Source organism: Leiobunum rupestre, chromosome 7, assembly GCF_980474605.1.
Source record: "Leiobunum rupestre chromosome 7, qqLeiRupe1.1.hap1, whole genome shotgun sequence".
Lineage (NCBI taxonomy): Eukaryota > Metazoa > Arthropoda > Arachnida > Opiliones > Sclerosomatidae > Leiobunum > Leiobunum rupestre.
In genome coordinates, this window is record NC_143390.1 from 52,774,587 (window position 1) to 52,792,841 (window position 18,255).

Below are 18,255 nucleotides of genomic sequence, written 5' to 3' on the forward strand. Positions count from 1 at the left end.
AAAATACTTGTCCAAAAACGCCTGGGAGATAGAAATCTCTAGTTAATCTAGAATATCACCAAATAACACTTATTTTTTTAGCATGTTAGCGATAACTATACTTTTTTACTTGTATTTTACATTCTTATCTTTTTATCGATTTTCTCTTGTTCTAGTTTAGAATCATATTTTGGTGGATTTTAGGAAATTTTGTGCCCCTACAATTTTAAGGCTTGCGCCCTTTTTTCCCAGATTTTTTGCGCCCTTTCAGTTTTCAGGTCGGGCCATGGCCCACTCTGGCCCTATCGTGCGCACGCCTATGCACACGAACTCAAACCTTAATTTTCGCATTTCCCTGCTGCTTGGTTTGGCGCTTGTTGCAGCCTACTTCCAGGGGCTAGTAGGCCACACTTGGAAGCCCTCTGGTGCTCTTTTCTTTCATCGTAGGAAAATGAAAAAAAAAACAACAAACATGCCTCTCAACTCACCCCTTAAACCTCTGAAAAAATTTGCATTACCTTTTCAAACACCCTGTATAAATTATAAAAATTATTAAAAATAACTTTGTTTCCATAATTTCCAAACACGGCGTTTAACGTATGTAACGTACTTAACTCTCCCTTAACTATAACGTTACCTCGCGGGTTTTCCGTTGTCCAAAACTTTCTCCGCCGGAAGGAGGTTTCACCTGATTTTGCAATACCCTTCGTAGGGGTTAAAACCTCCGACCCAAGCGAGAGAAAATCGTCGAACTGATAAGAGGACATGTGATAGTGCCCGTAGTGTGGGCCGAGTGATTCGGCCGGTGGACGTTGGGACGCCATGGACCTTTATCGGTTGTAAATATATTCTTTTCATTGTACATAATAATTTGTTTGTGTATATTTTTAATTTTGGCCTGACCAGCCTTTATATTTTTAATATAATTAATTAAATACTTCTATAACCATTTATTTTATTTCTTCAATGTAATAATTTAAATTTAACCTTAACCCCTAGACAACGAAACCAATAATTTAACTTCTCTAATAACATTTAATTATAATTCCACATATATTTAAAAAAATTACACGTAACACGTGTAAAACCCCTTTCCTGTCACCCGTTTCCCACCGTGTTTCGTACAAATGCGTTATTTTTCCAGTTCGTGTTTTATAAAATATTTCCTTGAATTAATCGGCGCGTATTTTCAATTATGGTTATTTTAGTTCTGACGGTAAACTGAAAACCGAATAAAAAAATGATCGCACTAAACCTGTGTATATATTTGTTTTTATATTAGGGAGAAGGACTAAGTTGTATAACGTTACCTTCGTCCAAAGACGTCATTGTCAGGAAACCAAACGGATACCGGGCCGATTCGATTGACTTATTAGAGGCAGAGGGGAAGGCAGAGGGGAAGGCAGAGGGGAAGGCAGAGGGGGATTGATAGAAACGCGATAAATAGTCTCAGCAAAGTCCTTCTCCGATTGTTTCAATAAACGTAATCCTGATCAACTAAATCCGAGAATGATTTCTATGTAGAACTCATTGTCATGAAGAGAGGGTACCAGATTATATTATCCATCACCGTGGCTATTTTCGGCGCCTTGTGGATATTGAGTTATCATGGATACACCTTGACCTCTACTATTTGCCATCAAACTCTTACGCGCGCCACTTCGAAACCCGACACACCGAAATTTGAAAGGTGAGCCGAAAAGTTACTTGAATGGGAGAGATACGTTTGCCCGTAGCGTTGTCAGGATTTTGGTTCAGGGGGCACAAAAGAAAACCAATGTTTGATAAACTACCAACTATGTTTCGACATTTTCTCAATATTTTATTTCGGATAATGTGCTTATTTTGATTAATCAACTTAGAGTTACACACTAAATCATAAATATTTAGTCTTATCTTCTTATTAATTAGTATTTACACAGGATGAAAAATAAACAAACAAAATGTTGCCTAATTATATTGTTATTTAAAAGAGTGATAAACTACGTGAACAGGTAGAATAGTCCATAATTAAATAGGAACAAAAAAGCTTAACTCTAAAACAATTTGAAGAAACTAATTCGTACCAATAGGTCTATGAGCAAACCTAAAGACAGGAGTTATTGAGACCGGTTATATATCCAGCACCAAGTTTTCTATGGATTAGGCCTATAAATACCAAATTCAGTAAATAGAACCACATCATTTAACTCGGAACAACTCCTTCTGCGTTGAGTTTGCGAGTTCGCTCCCCACTGGTTTAAGCTCTTCTGTTTCCTTTTCCATAAAAACAGGTTGAGGTTAACGTTAATAGTAAGTTTAGGGAGCTGTTGGCTCGCGTGGCATGAAGGGCTTGCCACCACCCTACTACGCAATTTATCCCGACCACCCGAATTAATGGCTTTTAAAGTCACTTGGTGACATAGGCCTAAGGTGGGGCCTTGGGTATTAGCCTAGCTGATTAGTATTATTATTATCATAAGTGCTATGGTTTTTACCGTTTTGAAGTATATTAGTAATATTTCGAAACCAAATACTTTGATGATTGATTGAAAAATTTAAATTAGGAAAAACTATTTTGTATTTGAGCAAATAACCGACCCAGATTTAAGCCCTTCAATTTTTTTTTTCAAATCATTCTTCGTTTGAGATATTCGATAAGCTAACTAAGATAAATTTAATATTCGTGTCCAAACAATGATATTCACACACCCCTGTAGACCGAAGATTCATTTTTTGATTAATCTTCTGAAAATTGTGAAATTATTACCTCTCCGAGGGAATTATTCGCTATGAGGGTTTTTCAATCACCGTGTCGGTTTTTGTTACCAGGGCAAAGTGCAATAAAAACCGCGTTCGCAGTTTCTCGAATTTTGGGAAAGTGTGTATTGTTTTTAAAACACCTGAGTTCAAATTCGCGCGTGTGGGTGTTGTGTTTGTACGAGATTTTTTACAGTCCAACTTCTGTAGCTTTTTCGGACGGACCGAGCACTTAGGGTTACGTTAAACGTGTTTGGGTAAACGGTACAAGTCTTATTACCAATTTGCGAAAGCTACTAGTTATTTACTTTTGTCAGGGAACGATCGCTATGGGTTACGATAAACAACTAAGTATCCAAATGGCAGAGTTTCCACCTAATCTTCACGGTATACATCTTATTATCAATTGGCGTATGCTTCGGGTGGGTTTTGAACCCGGGTTCAACTGCTGTTTTCTACCACAGAGCCACCGACACATATTGATTGAGCAATGCAGTTAAGTGGACGCGTATATTAATAGTTAAAATAGTTTTCCCTTTTGGTTTTTATTTTAATATAACGGGATTTCAGGTTCAATTAAAGTTATTTTGTAGATAATTTCAAATGTTGCCACTTGTCTATTGAACAAAAACAAAAATGGCAACCGAAACTTTAACTAGGGCTCCTAACCACCGACACATATTATGAAGCATTAATATTTAGAGAAACAACTTTCGGGAAAGTTCGTCTTCCTTTACGTGTTTATGAACTTATTAACGTCAATTTATTCTATAATAAATTAAAGTTAATAAGTAAATTAATTCTGTAAGATTTGTATTACATTTGGATAAAATTGAAATTAATTAATTTAATTCAAAATACGTTCGGGGTCAGGAATCGAACCTAAGCCCTATGTTTAGCAGGCGGATATTTTACCATTAAGCCATCGACCTATACGGCGAAACCTTGAAAATACGCTAAAACGATATTTAGCCCAACAGCCTTGGAGAAAGTCCGTGTTCCTTTACATCATTTTAAACTTTTTAACGTCAATTTATTCCATATATTTCTAAATATTTATTTACCTGTCTAGACTCTTCACTTAACGACAATTTCTAGATTCGTTCTAGTCTTAATAATTAATAGAGCAGCAAAGAATTTAGACTAGGTGCCTTTTTGGCAAATTTCGCACTCTGGCCTCCATGACAGCGAGGGGTAAGTCACTCTCGGAAGACCTGTACACCGAGTTCACGCACGGATTTTTAAGATTTCACGAACTGTTATTAGCACAGTCAGAGGTACGACAGTGTACACCGAGTTCGCGGAGTGACCAACCCCTTGCATGACAGGCAGTGGAATCTACTTCTTCTTAATGACTAACGTGTGTGAGTTTTTACTAAATAATGTATGACAGTGTTGGACGAATACGGACACTGGGCCATTTGGGTCCAGCGTTGAATTAAAAATCTATTTATTTTTCGTCTACTTTAAATTTATTTGTCAATAGGAAAGAGTTTGCAAAGAAAGTGATTATATGTCCAATTAAAAACAAACTTTTGTGGCACGCTCGAATTCTTCAGATTTAAATGTTCACCTGCCATTTAACCAACTTGCCTATCACTGTCTTACTAAAAATCTAAATTGTAAATTTCAGATAACTATTATTTGAACCATTCTTCGGTGCGGCACCCTTAAACGGGGAGGAATGGGTGTAAAAGTTTTAAAACTTACCTAATTTATGAAGTTTTATTAGTTTGCACCTCAAGAAACGAAAACATATTGAAGTACACAATTTTAAAGAAAATTGTACATAAGCTATAACTTCATAAATAATAGTATCAAACTATTTGAAGTAAGCGTTTAATTACTGTGTTAATTAAATACTTAAGGTTCATATTAGTAATTGTTCTACTTATAAGTTTATTTGGTATTAAATGGCTTACTCCATAAAAACACTCGGGTGTTGATAGTAAATGTTATTTATATGTAGTCACGAAATTCAGATTTTTCTCACTTAAATGTTAATTTGAAATATAATTACAATTAGTGTTTGAAAATATGAAGAACAGGCTAATATTGTTTATATCGAGTGTTATATATATATATAAATTGACAAATTAAACTTGGTAGATTCCTGCATGTAATGGCATAAAATTGACATTAGCCCGGACTGTTAGCACTTAATTTTTGCCTGTTAATATATGGGAATAGTACGAAATAAAGTAAATATACTCATTGACTTAGAATTTTGGTAATATAAACAGATGGAGGTGACTTTAACATGCAGACTACTTGGTTTAAAAGCGCTTTTATCTAACATTGTTTTCATGTTTCTTTTATTGAACGCGGACTAGAAAAAAATGCGTATTAGTCTCAAACCTTTGTGATAGTATTAATTTACTCGTTATTAATTTGTGGATCTTGGTATGACAGTATTTTTCATTTGGAAAACATTACGCCGCTAATGCACGTTTTCATTTAGGGAAAAAGAAATAGCCGTGTCGTTTCCTTCTAGCGGTAAGTACATAACTGTATTGACTTCATCTGGAGACTGGTGAAGAATTAAATTTATTGTGGAAATAAAAAGTAACCTTGATTTGATTTTCGACTTCAATGCCCTCGGGCAATTCCTTAAAAAATTCATGATTCACCATCTACGCTACGAGGGAAATGGATTTATTTATATGATTATATTGAGAAAATGGGCGGGTATCGAAAGTATAAAAACGCAAAGCTCGCGTGTCCCGAAGAAAAATCCATTGGTGGAAGCCGATAGGATAGTGCCTATAGTCGGTCCAGTCCTTAATCCGTTGGATTTGGTTTAAGGGGGAAAGCTTTTACTTTTCGATCATGAGTGGATTTGGAGCAACGCCAAAAATAGAAGAATCGGCATTCTTCTGTAGAATAATCAAATAAATACTGTCCTGCTTGCGACAAATCCTAGATTCTTTGAAAAATGGCCTCTATACATTATTGCATTTTTATAGCCTGATTATATTCGTATTAAAAATCTTAATTTAGTTTTTTTATTTAAATATATTACACGATATAATTTCGTACACTCTTAGAAAAACGATTTCTTAATGGCTTTCTTCTAGAACTTCACCATTCTTTGTGGAACTGATACGGTTCTTGAGCAATTTTAATGAATCTACGTTGAACCTCGGCGAAAGAAATAGAACCTTAGCGTTTGTCATAGAACCTTTGAGTGATACACAAAACCTTTAGTTTTTTATTAGAACATTGCGGTTTTTTAATCTCCGGGTTTATAAGACCAAGGGTATATTTCAGAACGTAAAAGGTTTATTTTTCAATCCCTGGGTTTGCTATTGAACCATGGTTTTTTATATATTATATTATAATCAGTTTTAAGTTTCGTGTATTATGTTTAATTTTGTATTAGTTAGAAAATTTTTATTATTTGTAATGTGTGAAAAAAAGCCCGCCAGAGCAATTCCGGGCACCCTGTATACATCCAGGTTCTATATTAGTTTACTGATATAGAAAGATTTCATAAAAAAGCCAGAGTTCCCTTGCATGACTGTTGAGACCCAAAAGCGTTAACCGGTCTACTGTTGGAGTCTCTGGATGAAATTTTGACTTCCGATAAAATTACCTTACCGTCGGATTTCAATAGAAGCCCGAACGTAAAAGATGTCTACTGTATAGCGACCGCCATGCAATAATTTTACTATAAATTGCAATGGACTGCTCACGTATTAATTTCTTTTATATCTTTTTATTAAAAATATTTGTTATTTAAATAGCTTTTCATAAGCAATTATTGAAATATAAAAAGAGACGACAGTTACAAACAATTCGCATGTATCCCATACAGTAGTTACGTCTCGCTTCAAATCTAGCTATCAATATAAAACCATAAAGCGTTCCTTTACGGACTCTTGACAGTGTTATTTAAAACCGACTAGATTTCTGCAATGGAACGTTAATGGTGACTTGCTGAACCTTTTAGCGTTTTGTTTCGAACAACTGATGGTGCAATATAGCACCGTTAAACGTTTGTTAGTGAATTTCTGATGGTTCTTAATTAAACCATGGCGGGTTCTATATTAAACTTTGCAAAAAAAGGGTCTACATAGAAAAATTACGGGTTTTAATACGGGACAAGTGTTAAGATACCCTTTTTCCGGATATTCGGAACCCTTTTTCTAAGAGTGTACCTTAAGTGCCGCTATTGAATATATTTAATATTGTTATAGGTACTATCCTCCCGTTGTTGGAAAAAAATCGAGCAACGCTAAGCGACCTTTCGAAGTACCTGCGAAATGAGACACGGCACCTTCGGCGGTTATCTCCAAATCGGCCCGAAATAGAAAGCGTTCTTAAAAGGATGGAAAAATTTAGCGGGGAATTCATAAAGTACGTTTGTATCCAATTTAGTCGCAATTTAAACAGTTTTCGGAAATACGCTCTGGCGTTAAAGGTTATAATACGTGACCAGTTCGTATCAATTGCTTCGGAAATTTGTTGACGTTATTTAAATTAAAATGGTACTTCAGACCAACAAATAACTGAATTTTCAAATCGGTTTCCAGATTGAGCTTTCTTATACAAAAACGTTCTGTTCACGTGGGCTGTTGGGACAAACCCCAGAGGGGAGGAGGGCGGTTTGGAACATAGACGAATCCATGGGTTGAGTTGACTCAACCGAAATTTCAACGACCCTCTCAACCTCGCCAACATCCCCGACTCAAGTTGCCAAAAATTGGGCCGCCAGGTGGCTATGCCCACTTGTCACCAGTTAGAATCTGAAAATGATCTATGCACGTCTGAGACTTATCATAAGGCCAACCAGAAAAAGCAAACGAATTTAATGCTCACGGGATTAGACATATTTCAAGTCTCTTTAAAATCGCGGGCTTTTGGAAAAGCAGGTTTAACATTGACCATGACCGTCTAACTTGGAATTAAACCACATCACCAGTACAAGTGTTTCTTTACAGTTGCACCTATCATCTGGCACTTAATATCGATAACTTTTTACGCATCCACTCCGCTTTGTTCTCCTCATGATAGCCACCTTTGACCAATTAGTTAAATTTAAAGAAAATGCGTGATGTCCTAATGAGGAATTTTTTTCCGATAATATTAATGAAGGCGCGATGCAACAGAAGAGGCTTTTCTGCTTTTATTTAATAACGGGGTGGGACCACGTTCGGTGACGCCATAAATAACATTATACCTATAAGTATGAGCCTTGCTCATGCGTTGTTTCTTACTACAGCCTTTCCTCACCAAAGATAAATAAGTTAATGACTAGCAACTCTGTAATTGGAATTTTTCAGTCAGAGTTCAAATTCAGCTAAGAATATTATTCTCCAAAAAAATTGCATCTGTGGCGTAACCATAGTGAGGCTAAATACACATTAAGCCTTAAAATGGCGGTATTCAAAATCACTCGCCAAATTCCCGGAACATCACGTTAACGGAAGTTAGGTTAGTCGGAGGAAAGCTAAGAAATACTAAGAGGTATTATGTTACCTATGTTGACACGTGGTAACTGGACCGTGCCTCGGAACGTGCGTAGCGGTAAATATGCCCCTAGTGTTGTGCAGCGCCATTTTCAGCATAGTCGGAGTATAAATCTTCCTCGTTGACCAAGTAAAAATATGGTGGATGGAAAATTCTTTATCGCCTTCTCTTTGTACGTTTTGCGTTGAAAATGTCAGGATGGACCTTCAACCCTCGTAAACCTGACGAGAGCCTCGACTATGAAAGTGTTATTTCACGTGTGCCTTTCAATCGCTAGTCAAAGGATTGCTCGATTGATACGCTTAATTTCCGTTCAACATTTCAGTTCTTTGCAAATCAACAATGATCTGCTTCAAATGAAGGGTGACCGACTTTCACGGAAAAAAATCCAACTTAGAAGGATCACTGGCGATATTCAAATGAAGATTAACCATTTACAGGTGACCCACTTCACTTACCTTATTACAATACTTTACTAGCTCAAAGGAAATAACCGTACGGGCGTAGCCAATAATGATTAAATAAACATGTCTTCATCTACGGGATGATTAGCGAGGGCAGGCGCCACGTTACTCAGTTGGGAACCCAAATGCAGGGGACTGACGGAAGCTTTCAAAATTCAACGCTCAAAGTTGTCATAACTTAGATTTCTCCAGCTCTAGCAATGTTTGCCAATTCTAGATAACAACGGTAAGGGCCACTTTCCTCTACGTCCCACGATAACGGCCCTGTGCATATTTAGCGTTAGAGAAACGTTCTAATTACGTTTTTGGGTGAAACACTTGTTACCAATTTCTCTAAATTCATACAAACAATCTCCACTGGATTCGATTCAATTGACAAACCCATATCGATTTAACTAATCTCACCTCTTTGGTCATTAAATATCTTTTTAAAGTTGTGCGCATTCGTGGTTAAGTGTAAGTAGGATTTTTAATGAAACATGTAACGATATTTTACTGATCCGAATGTTTTGCGCGTCTTTCACGGGCAAATATTTATCACTCTCGCATCTACAAGCTACGTCATGGATATCCCCGGAAAGAGCAAGATGGAAAGTCGGACTCTTATGACGGCAGGCCAATATTCGGTCGTAATTGATTAGGGGTGTACGAGATCGAAGAAGGAATTATATATTTAGAGAGCGTTGAAACGCCCTTTCCAGCCTGGATGGTTCTGTAAACCAAACAGTGAACCCGGAAACGATATAATTACCTCGGATATGCAGTTTTCAATAAGAGGTGTTTAGTTAAAACCGGACGAAAGATCTCATTACGTTCCGGGAAGAACCTAAATATTCCGAAACTCCAAAAAGCCGAAGTGCCGTCAATGTGTCTATCAGAGTAGACCCGACCGTCGCGTCCAAAGAATCGCCACGTATTGTTCCGGCGGTGCACGCCCACAGTGCGCTCCTTGAGAGTCACTTCGTTAATCGTGTTACCGGTAATCTCAGTCGAGTGATTAATAAAACTTAAGGTGCAACGTTAGTTTATTGGTTGTATAATTTATACATTTGATTTCACGTTAGTTTTGAGTACGAGTAAGTGTTTCCCCTAGGGTAATTCCTTGTAAATAAATTATCCTTGTTTTAAATACCTATTTCCTAAAACGTGTTCCCCTATTTTAACTTTAAGTCTAGTTATTTTGCTTATCGCTTTGTCTATGGACCTTCTCTTTTGGTGTTATCTAGCAACTGCTTAGGTTTTGTATTTTAATTTGGTATCCTTAGACAAGGTTTACGTTTGTGTAATTTCATTTTAATCGCAATATTTTTCACCATTTAAATTGTTTTAATTCTTCATTCACGAAAGTTTTAAAATTGTTGCTCATATTGCGTTAGCTGTGTGGAAGCTTGTCAGTCCTTTGAAAGAGACGAAACGTCAGGAAGAAGAAATACCGCGAGATCAATCTCCCCAGCCCATCAATTTAAGGGAAATCAAAACGGTTTCCCCGTTCCAAAAAAAAAGCTCTTCGACAAACCCAACGCTGCCTCTGCAGCCACTTTTTACGCGTGTAGATCCGTTACTACTTCCAATTCGGCTCACGGGAGTCCTAGTATTGTGTCGGTAGCTAATTAATCGCCCTGAAATATTAAGTCTAGCAATATACCTGTAGCAGTGACGTCCGACCCAACGGTCGTCTCTATTTCCCCGGTGGTGGGAAATACGCACAATACCACTAGTGACTCCATTGTGCGATCCAGTTACAAATGCAATTAATGATGCAGAAAATAGCGACTTTGACCGTCCACCTCACAACCGCCACGCAGGCCAGCTGATAAACGTTGACCCGCAGTCCGTCAACTGCAGGATATTATCATCCGTTACCGGCGCACCGACAGCGACCAGTTAAGGTTGTTCATTCTCCGCTCCAGCTACCAGTTCGCTGCAGGTTTTTCCGATTATTGGTGGCAATTATACCACTTCATCCAGTTAGTTACCCCTTTACCTGCTTTCACAAGCGCCTTTAAATACTGCATCATCATAATTCCCACCGCTTAATCTAAATAGTGTTTTTTTTCACTTTGATTAAAACGCATCAAAATGTAGTTAGTAGGGATTGTCCCGAAGATTAAGTTCTTAAACGTTGGATCCCTACAATGTTGTCCGGTTCCGCGTTAGATTGTTTTCATGGGCTGCTTCGGCAGTTTGCTACTTCTGCAGATTCTCCAGCGCTATTAAAGTTGAGTATCAACATTATAACGATGAGTTTGTCTGGGAACAGAGAGATTATCGATTCCAAAATTCCAGCGAGACCACGACTAATTACGTGGAGGTCATAGAAATGATAATGCAAAAAGTCACGGAGCCCATAAGGTGGTGCCTTGGGTATTAGCCTAGCTGATTATTATTATTTACTCATAGGATTATTATTCCTGCCCTCCAATACTTTTCCCCGTTCCATACTTTAAAGAAATTCATGGCGCAGGGTAAAGAATATGGTACCAGACTTTGCAAGCGTACATCTTTTCGCTTGCTTGTTGACATAGTTGTTATTACCTTAACCAATCAGTCTGGAAATGTTAATTATCTTAAATGCTACAAACGTATTGATAGTAAACATTAATTTTCAAAGATTCTTTATTACTCTTACAAAAAAACGGCGTTAAAAATTGCTGTAATTTCAGTTAATTCGTGTAGAATAAACGTAACAAATTATAGTATTATTTCCAAGATACTCTAATAAGATTAAAGCTTTCGTATTTTATGTATACATTTATACGTAAATTCGTATATCTAACTAACATCCCTCATGTCAGAAATATACACGTTCCTTATTGTAATTAGTTTTTAGGGTGCTAGGTTGCAATAATTACATTTTGGCATATTTTACTACTAGGTTTTTTCACGGTAAATGATAATTAAGAATTAATTAAGGCAGCCATCCGTTTTCCAGAATCTGTTCCATTGCGCCGAATCCCATTCGACCGAAAAAGCCGCCCTTTGGCGGATTTAGGATAGAGGTCCAATGGGATTGTCCCATTAGACCGAAAAACCCGCGTTTCTCCGGCTTAAGGATTCGGTTTTATCCGTTTCAGCATCTGTCAGAACAGTATACAGTGTTACCTAACCTAACCTAACCTAACCTAAACTAACAGATTTAGAAATATATTAAAACGCTTCCATAAAAAATCAAAAGGAGTAGAAAGAAAAACATTTTTTTTTGCGGTCGCTCAATTGTTAATGTTGCGTCGGTCGATTAGAAAAATAAAAAACCCGCCTTTGGGCTAATTTCATCAAAAACATTGGCAGAATTCGGTCTAATGGGAATTCTGTTGAATGGGATTCGGCGCAATGGGAAGATACCGTTTTCCACAAGTACCTTTGAAATGTAACATGTTTTCCCTATAGTTGTTAATATAACGAATGTATCAATTTCGGTAAATTGTTGATTAAATATTTTTATCCTTGCCTGATAAAACTTTATTGTAAATCATTTGTTTCCATTTACAGTTACATTTCAATCAATCGGCAATGTGTTCAGTAATAACAAATTAAAATCTGTCTCTAAACCAATCCACAAAATACAATATCATTCCCTTAAGGAAAAACTTTGCTATTAGACAAATATGGCGTCTATGAACTAAAGCGTTCCTGTGGAAAAAACTAGAATTTTTTAGAAACGTTTTAACGAACACAATTTTATATTTTTTTAACACAAAAATGATATAAAAAAGAAGAAAATCTACAACTCTGCTCTTGTTGAACACATCGCTGATAACCCGACCCATAAAATACTTTTCAATGAACCTAAACATATCGCCTACGTAGACAATTATTTTAAATTAAATATTAGAGAATCACTACAAATAAGTAAAAAACGGAAATGAAATTAAAGTTTTTACTAAGATAATGGTCCGGGTAGTTTTTAAGCGGAATTGTGGTAGACCAGTTAACTCTTAATTTACAGTCACGTGGTTCTACAGAACCGTAATTTTGTATAATTTTAAAATTGTTGAAACCAGACCTGATGAAGCCTCTGAATAGAGCGCGAAACTAGTCGACGTGTACTAAATGTTGTACCTTTTAAAAAATTTACTGTGTAAATAAAGTAGCTATTTCTATTTTATTTTTAATTAAAGAACACTTTCACTTTATTTGGCTTTTTCCGAGCTTTTATCTTGAATAAGATTATTTTATCGATGAGTTCCATAGTTCCATGAGAAATTAATTATAATAAAAATCAGCTAAGCTTATAACCAACGCACCGCATCATTTAATGCCTTTAAACAGGTGGCCAACAACTCCCTACACTAACTATTACCGTTAACCTCATCAAATGTTTATGGAAAGGGGAAACCAAAGAACTCGAGGAAACCCCTTCCACCAGTGGGGAGAGAACATGAAAACTCAACCAGAAGGAGTGGTTCCGAATTTTCACCCAATATCACAAGTTGGGATTGAACCCGGCTCCTCTTGCTGCAAGGTGAAAGTAATAACTACTCCGCCAACTTACAAATTTAGAATATTAATGAGACCCTCAGGGAGAAAACAAAGTCCCTATGAAATAAATTTTTTACAAAATGCATTTTGGGAAGTATGATTTTTTTTATACTTTGCAAAACTATATTTGTAGCAGCTAAGTTTTATCTTTATTTGTGCAATGTGTTTCAATTTAAGTTAAGCTATTAAGTGCTTGGTCATTTTCTCTATACAATAAATTTTAAATATTTTATTTTCCGTATAGAATAATCCTTCAAATTGCAATAATCCGAACAAAGTGCTTCTGTGCGATCTTTCGAATATTGATGGTTTCGCTTCCGGGATTCACGACGTCCTCTCTTGTTTCGTAGAAGCCTTCTTCGCCGGAAAAAGAGTCGTGCTTGAGAACTCTAAATGGCACTATGCACCAAACAGATCCTGGAGCAGCATTGGCTTTCGACCCCTGAGTGACACTTGCCAGGATGGCAACTTTAAACGAACTAGCGAAACTTTGGGACCTCCTAAAAATGGTATTGTTTTACCAATAGATAAAATAACTTCGTATATAGATAGGAAACTTCATGTTGTAGAAGTGACGCCAGAATTTTGGCCGACATCTGGTGGCGGCACCCGAATAAAATATTTGGTGAAGTTCGTACTAGAACCTTGGTGTAACGCTATCCCAATTGCAAAGGCTTAAGCGAGCTATATGTATTAAAAGTACTTTTTTCTTGAACTGAGAGCATATTTAAAAAATAGCACTAAAGAAATAGCATTCATTAATGATTTCAAGTTTTTTTTAAACGCTATTTCTTGAATATTTGAAGACATTTACCTTGCAAAATACGTTTATTCCCAAACCTCCGACCTCAAATTCCTTAATACGTTCCACGCTCTTGAGAACACAGCCTGGCGCAGTCACTAGATGTCAGGGCAATCTCGTGAGAGTCAGTTTGCTCCATTGAAGTTTCCTATCTATATACCAAGTTATTTTATCTATGGTTTTGCCTATAACACAACTAAAATTTAATATCATCAAGAAAACACAGTTTATAACAATTCCTTTCATTCCAATCCTCTCCTACGGATTAATCAACCTAACTTGTACTACATCACTTCAATTTATATGTCCTTCACAGGGCAATAACTTATGAACTCTGATAGAAACTGAATAAAAAAAGTTGTCTAATTTTATAAGCGCACGATAACCCAAATTAGTTTTGACGAAAATACCAAGGACATTTTTGGGATTTTTTAACAGTAGGTACTTCTGTTTTTTTTCGTGTGTTTTTTGTTTTTTTTTTTGGTTTGTTATTTGTCAAGGATTACAGTAATGCAAAAAGTTTTAACCGCAATTTATTATTTAAAAAGATATGATCAATGTAAAATTGTTACTTGCCAGCAATCTTTACAACGGAAAAGACGACATATTTCGTGATTTGTGTAGGTGTTGGATGAGGTAGGACTGATGACAAGTACGATTCTTTAAATTCCTTGATTTTAATACGTTTTGGATAACGTAGGACTGATGACGAAAAAGAAAAAGGCTGAAATGCAAAACAGTACAAACCTTTAAGGATTGAGAATTTTTCCCGTATTTCAACGCATTTTAACCTTTTTTTAACCACACTATGTCATATTATGTCTTCTGTGTGATTTTGACTTATACAACGTCAAATGTATTCTAAGTATTGGCGCCTGGCGGCGCCGCGCACTCACTTCTCTCGAGCGCTGGGGGCGCGCGGCACCTCCCCAACCTCATACTAAAAAAAGCTATGGACCATCTATAACGCAACCTAGAGGACAGCGCCAAGCCTGACGCATCAAGTATCGTCAACCCGATATTAATCCAACTAACCTAATAATATAAATAACCTAACCTAACCTATTTTCCCCGCCAAAACCCCTAAAATGCGTTGAAATACGGCGAAAATACCCTAATTAAAAAAGTAAGTTAGTAATGTTTTGCATTTCCTCATTTTTCTTTGTCGTCATCAGCCCCACGTTATCCAAAACGCATTAAAATCTAGGAATGTAAAGAACTGTAAAGGCCAATGTTTAAAAATACATATCTTTGTAAATATTCATTTCCGCCAAAAAAATTTAACATCAAAATAATCCCCATCTCGTCCTCTATCCAAATATATATATATATATATATATATAAAATCGGGTGGGGGGCAGCTATTCTACACTTTACCCAAAATTGCTGGCAAGTAACAATTTTATATTTATCATATCTTTCTAAAAAATCGTGCTTAAAACTTTTTGCATTATTGTAATCCTTGACAAATAATAAACCAAAAACGATAAACAAACCAAATAAAAACAAAAGTACCTATTGTTAAAAATAGCCGCATTTTTATGGGCCTTTGATTTCGCAAATTGATATGACTATCGAACTCAGGCTATGACATGGTTAGAAAGGATCAATTAATGCCGATCGAACGATTTACAAATTTCATTTTATTTGGAGCGCGAAATTTGCTTTGATATTTATCAGCGCCGCGGCATTGGCAGGAATAGGTAATGAATCATTGAATTTGTAACGTGGGCCGTTGAAGACAAATTTGAATCCTAATAGTACAGTCATTCTAAGCTCATTCCTGGGTGTACCTAGGTAAAACAGAAAGTATCTCAACGGTTCCTAGGAAAAAATCTCGAAAAAAGTAGTTTACCCCTGTACCTCTGTTGGGTTTGCCGGAAAATCCACTTCGAGGGGCAAAGCAGGCATTTTTCAATATATTTTCGGTAAGCATTGATAAAATTATAACAACATACATCTCAACGGTTTCTGGAAGAAGAAAAGTAAAAAAACTTCACCTCCGTATCACTGTTGTATTACCTGGAACATCCCCTTTAACAATCAAAGACTACACTTCAAATATATTTCCGGTTAACATAATCTAAATATACCCTAACGCGGTGATGGGCAGAAGGTGGCCCGTGAAACATTTGGGAAATTTACGATTATTCCTTAGTAATTAGCCGTTGATTTTCTGGTTACTCGCGCAGGTTTATGGTTAAACCGGTTAAATAACTATTGCGGGTTGGGTAAATAATTTTTTTGGGAGGGGTAGTTTGGACCTTTTTTGAGAGAGAGTAGGAAATTAACTTTTTATAAACTCAAGGCCAGAGAAGGGTGCCAGAGAAAACTTTCTAAGTACAGAACGCAAGCCTGGACTGCTCTAGGGGCAATTTTTCGGAGTTCAAATAATAAGACGGCCGTTATCGAAGATCTGATAATCAGTAGCGTCGCTAAGGGTGGGCATAAGTGGGCTTTAGCCCCCCTGCATTTCTGAGAGGGGCCACATATTTATATTAAAAGGGCCACATATTTATAATTAAGAGGCCACATATTTTAATTTAAGAATTTTCTTTATCTCTAGTTTTATTGCCAAGAAACGTCTTTCAAAATCAATTCGTTTACTCAAAAAGATAGTAGGGAGCGGTAATTGAGAGAAAGTTGAAAAGAAAAGGGCTTAAGGGAATTTAAGGAAATATCCCAGGCATGCACGTGTCCCCTCCAGGTCGGATACAAGGTCAGTAGGGGTCCAGAAAACGTGACGAGAGCCGCAACAATAAAACGACCTTGCTTTTTCGATTTCACCTTTTTTGAGAAATATGGTCAATCCAAGGTTCCCGCTAAAGGCCACACAATTCTTAGGGGCCACAAAATAATTGACCCACCTGTGAAAAAACCTTAGCGCCGCTACTGCTGATAATTCCAGGTTATAAGCGTATACGGCCATATCTTTTACGGTACTATAAGAGTACGCGCACTCTTTAAAATATGTACCTTTAACAGTGCAAAGTGCGCGAAATTGGTGTGCAGGACATCTGACAGCGGTTTGTCCAGAAGCGTTGAAGTTTTTGAAATATGTCAACTGATTTACCATACCTTGTTGTAGAGTGTTTGGTGTAAATCGGAAACGTACTTCTTGAGAAACGAAAGAAAAAGCTTTCGCCGCGGTTCGATCAAACACGATCGGCCCCAAAGTTCTATCGGAGATTCACCTCCTTAGTAATAATAATAAGGATAAAATTTATTTATCTCAAGCAAATAAGCTGAAAAAGTATAATTTTGGCTTACTGGTAAAAGGATAGTCTTCAGTACAACTGTACGTCGTTATTTTGGGTTTCATTTTAAAGGAAGTATTTACAATTTCTATAACAAATTTTATATGTACTACAAATGTCTACATTTCGACCGTATTAGAAAGGGAGTAAGGCAATAGCGTAGCCGAGATTTTCTTTCGTAGGGGCAAACAATTTATTTAATAAGAAGAAATTGTTCGTTCAAGCATACATTTCGGAGGGGGCACGTGCCTCTAGCTCCAAATACAAGCTTTGGTTTCACATACGTTAGATATAATTTTGTAAAACATTGAGGTGAACTTATATTCCTCGTAATTTTGACCTTAACCAAATTTCAAGCTTGATTATTTGTGGCATTTTGAATTTCATCTGGAAATCTCAGCATTTCGTCAGTGCTCTTAAAGCTCGGATGCTTTTCTTTCGTTTAAAACTTTAACCATTTATTATGTAGAGAAAATTAATTGTGTTTTTCTTCTTACGTGTATTGGTCACTACGTAAGTTTTGTCCTCATTTCTTGGAATATTATTCGAGGTTCACCAATTCTGAAGTTTAACTAGATCTTTGTGTAATATTTCAGTAGTTTCATTTTGAGTTTTATTTATCTGACTTGCTATCGTCGCGTCGGCTAATAAGTAGAGTTAAGATTTTTCGAGAAAAACCTAAAATAACCAAACATTTTTAGTTACTTAATCATCTCATTTATTTTATAAATAGTTAAGAGGTGGAACAATAAAGAAATTTAATAACATATTTCTTAGGTTAGTTATTGAGGGGGATGGGTTTGAGTATTGGTTACGTAATTTAGGGCTGTTGGTCTTTCAAATTGTAACTCTTTCTTGCGAGAGGAATGGCTGTCGCCAAAGCCTACTTTCGCTTTAAGGAATTTATGAACAACGGCCTATACATAGTTTGCATCCCTACGTCATCAATGACGCAGTTCCAAGTATAGATATAAGAACCAAGAATAAATATTTAATTTGAGCAAGAATGAACGGTTCTATGCCGCCATTTTGCCGGTGTAGATTTCTTAGTAAAACGGGAGGG

General features: G+C 36.5%; 1 protein-coding gene across 4 annotated transcripts in view; it reads left to right on the forward strand.

The window, feature by feature from the left end:
• Positions 1 to 18,255, forward strand: part of LOC149937231 (alpha-(1,6)-fucosyltransferase-like) — a 45,679-nt gene that overhangs the window by 21,068 nt on the left and 6,356 nt on the right. The window contains exons 1-6 of one of the 4 annotated variants that reach the window (XM_090181595.1): positions 1,066 to 1,122; positions 1,504 to 1,669; positions 5,180 to 5,214; positions 6,918 to 7,077; positions 8,516 to 8,630; positions 13,378 to 13,642. In XM_090181595.1, coding sequence (XP_090037721.1) covers positions 1,107 to 1,122; positions 1,504 to 1,669; positions 5,180 to 5,214; positions 6,918 to 7,077; positions 8,516 to 8,630; positions 13,378 to 13,642 — 757 coding nt within the window. In that variant the 5' untranslated portion in view covers positions 1,066 to 1,106. Of the gene's footprint in view, positions 1 to 1,065; positions 1,123 to 1,503; positions 1,670 to 5,179; positions 5,215 to 6,917; positions 7,078 to 8,515; positions 8,631 to 13,377; positions 13,643 to 18,255 lie in introns of those variants that run through there. The other 3 variants (XM_090181596.1, XM_090181597.1, XM_090181598.1) reach the window with 3 other exon arrangements.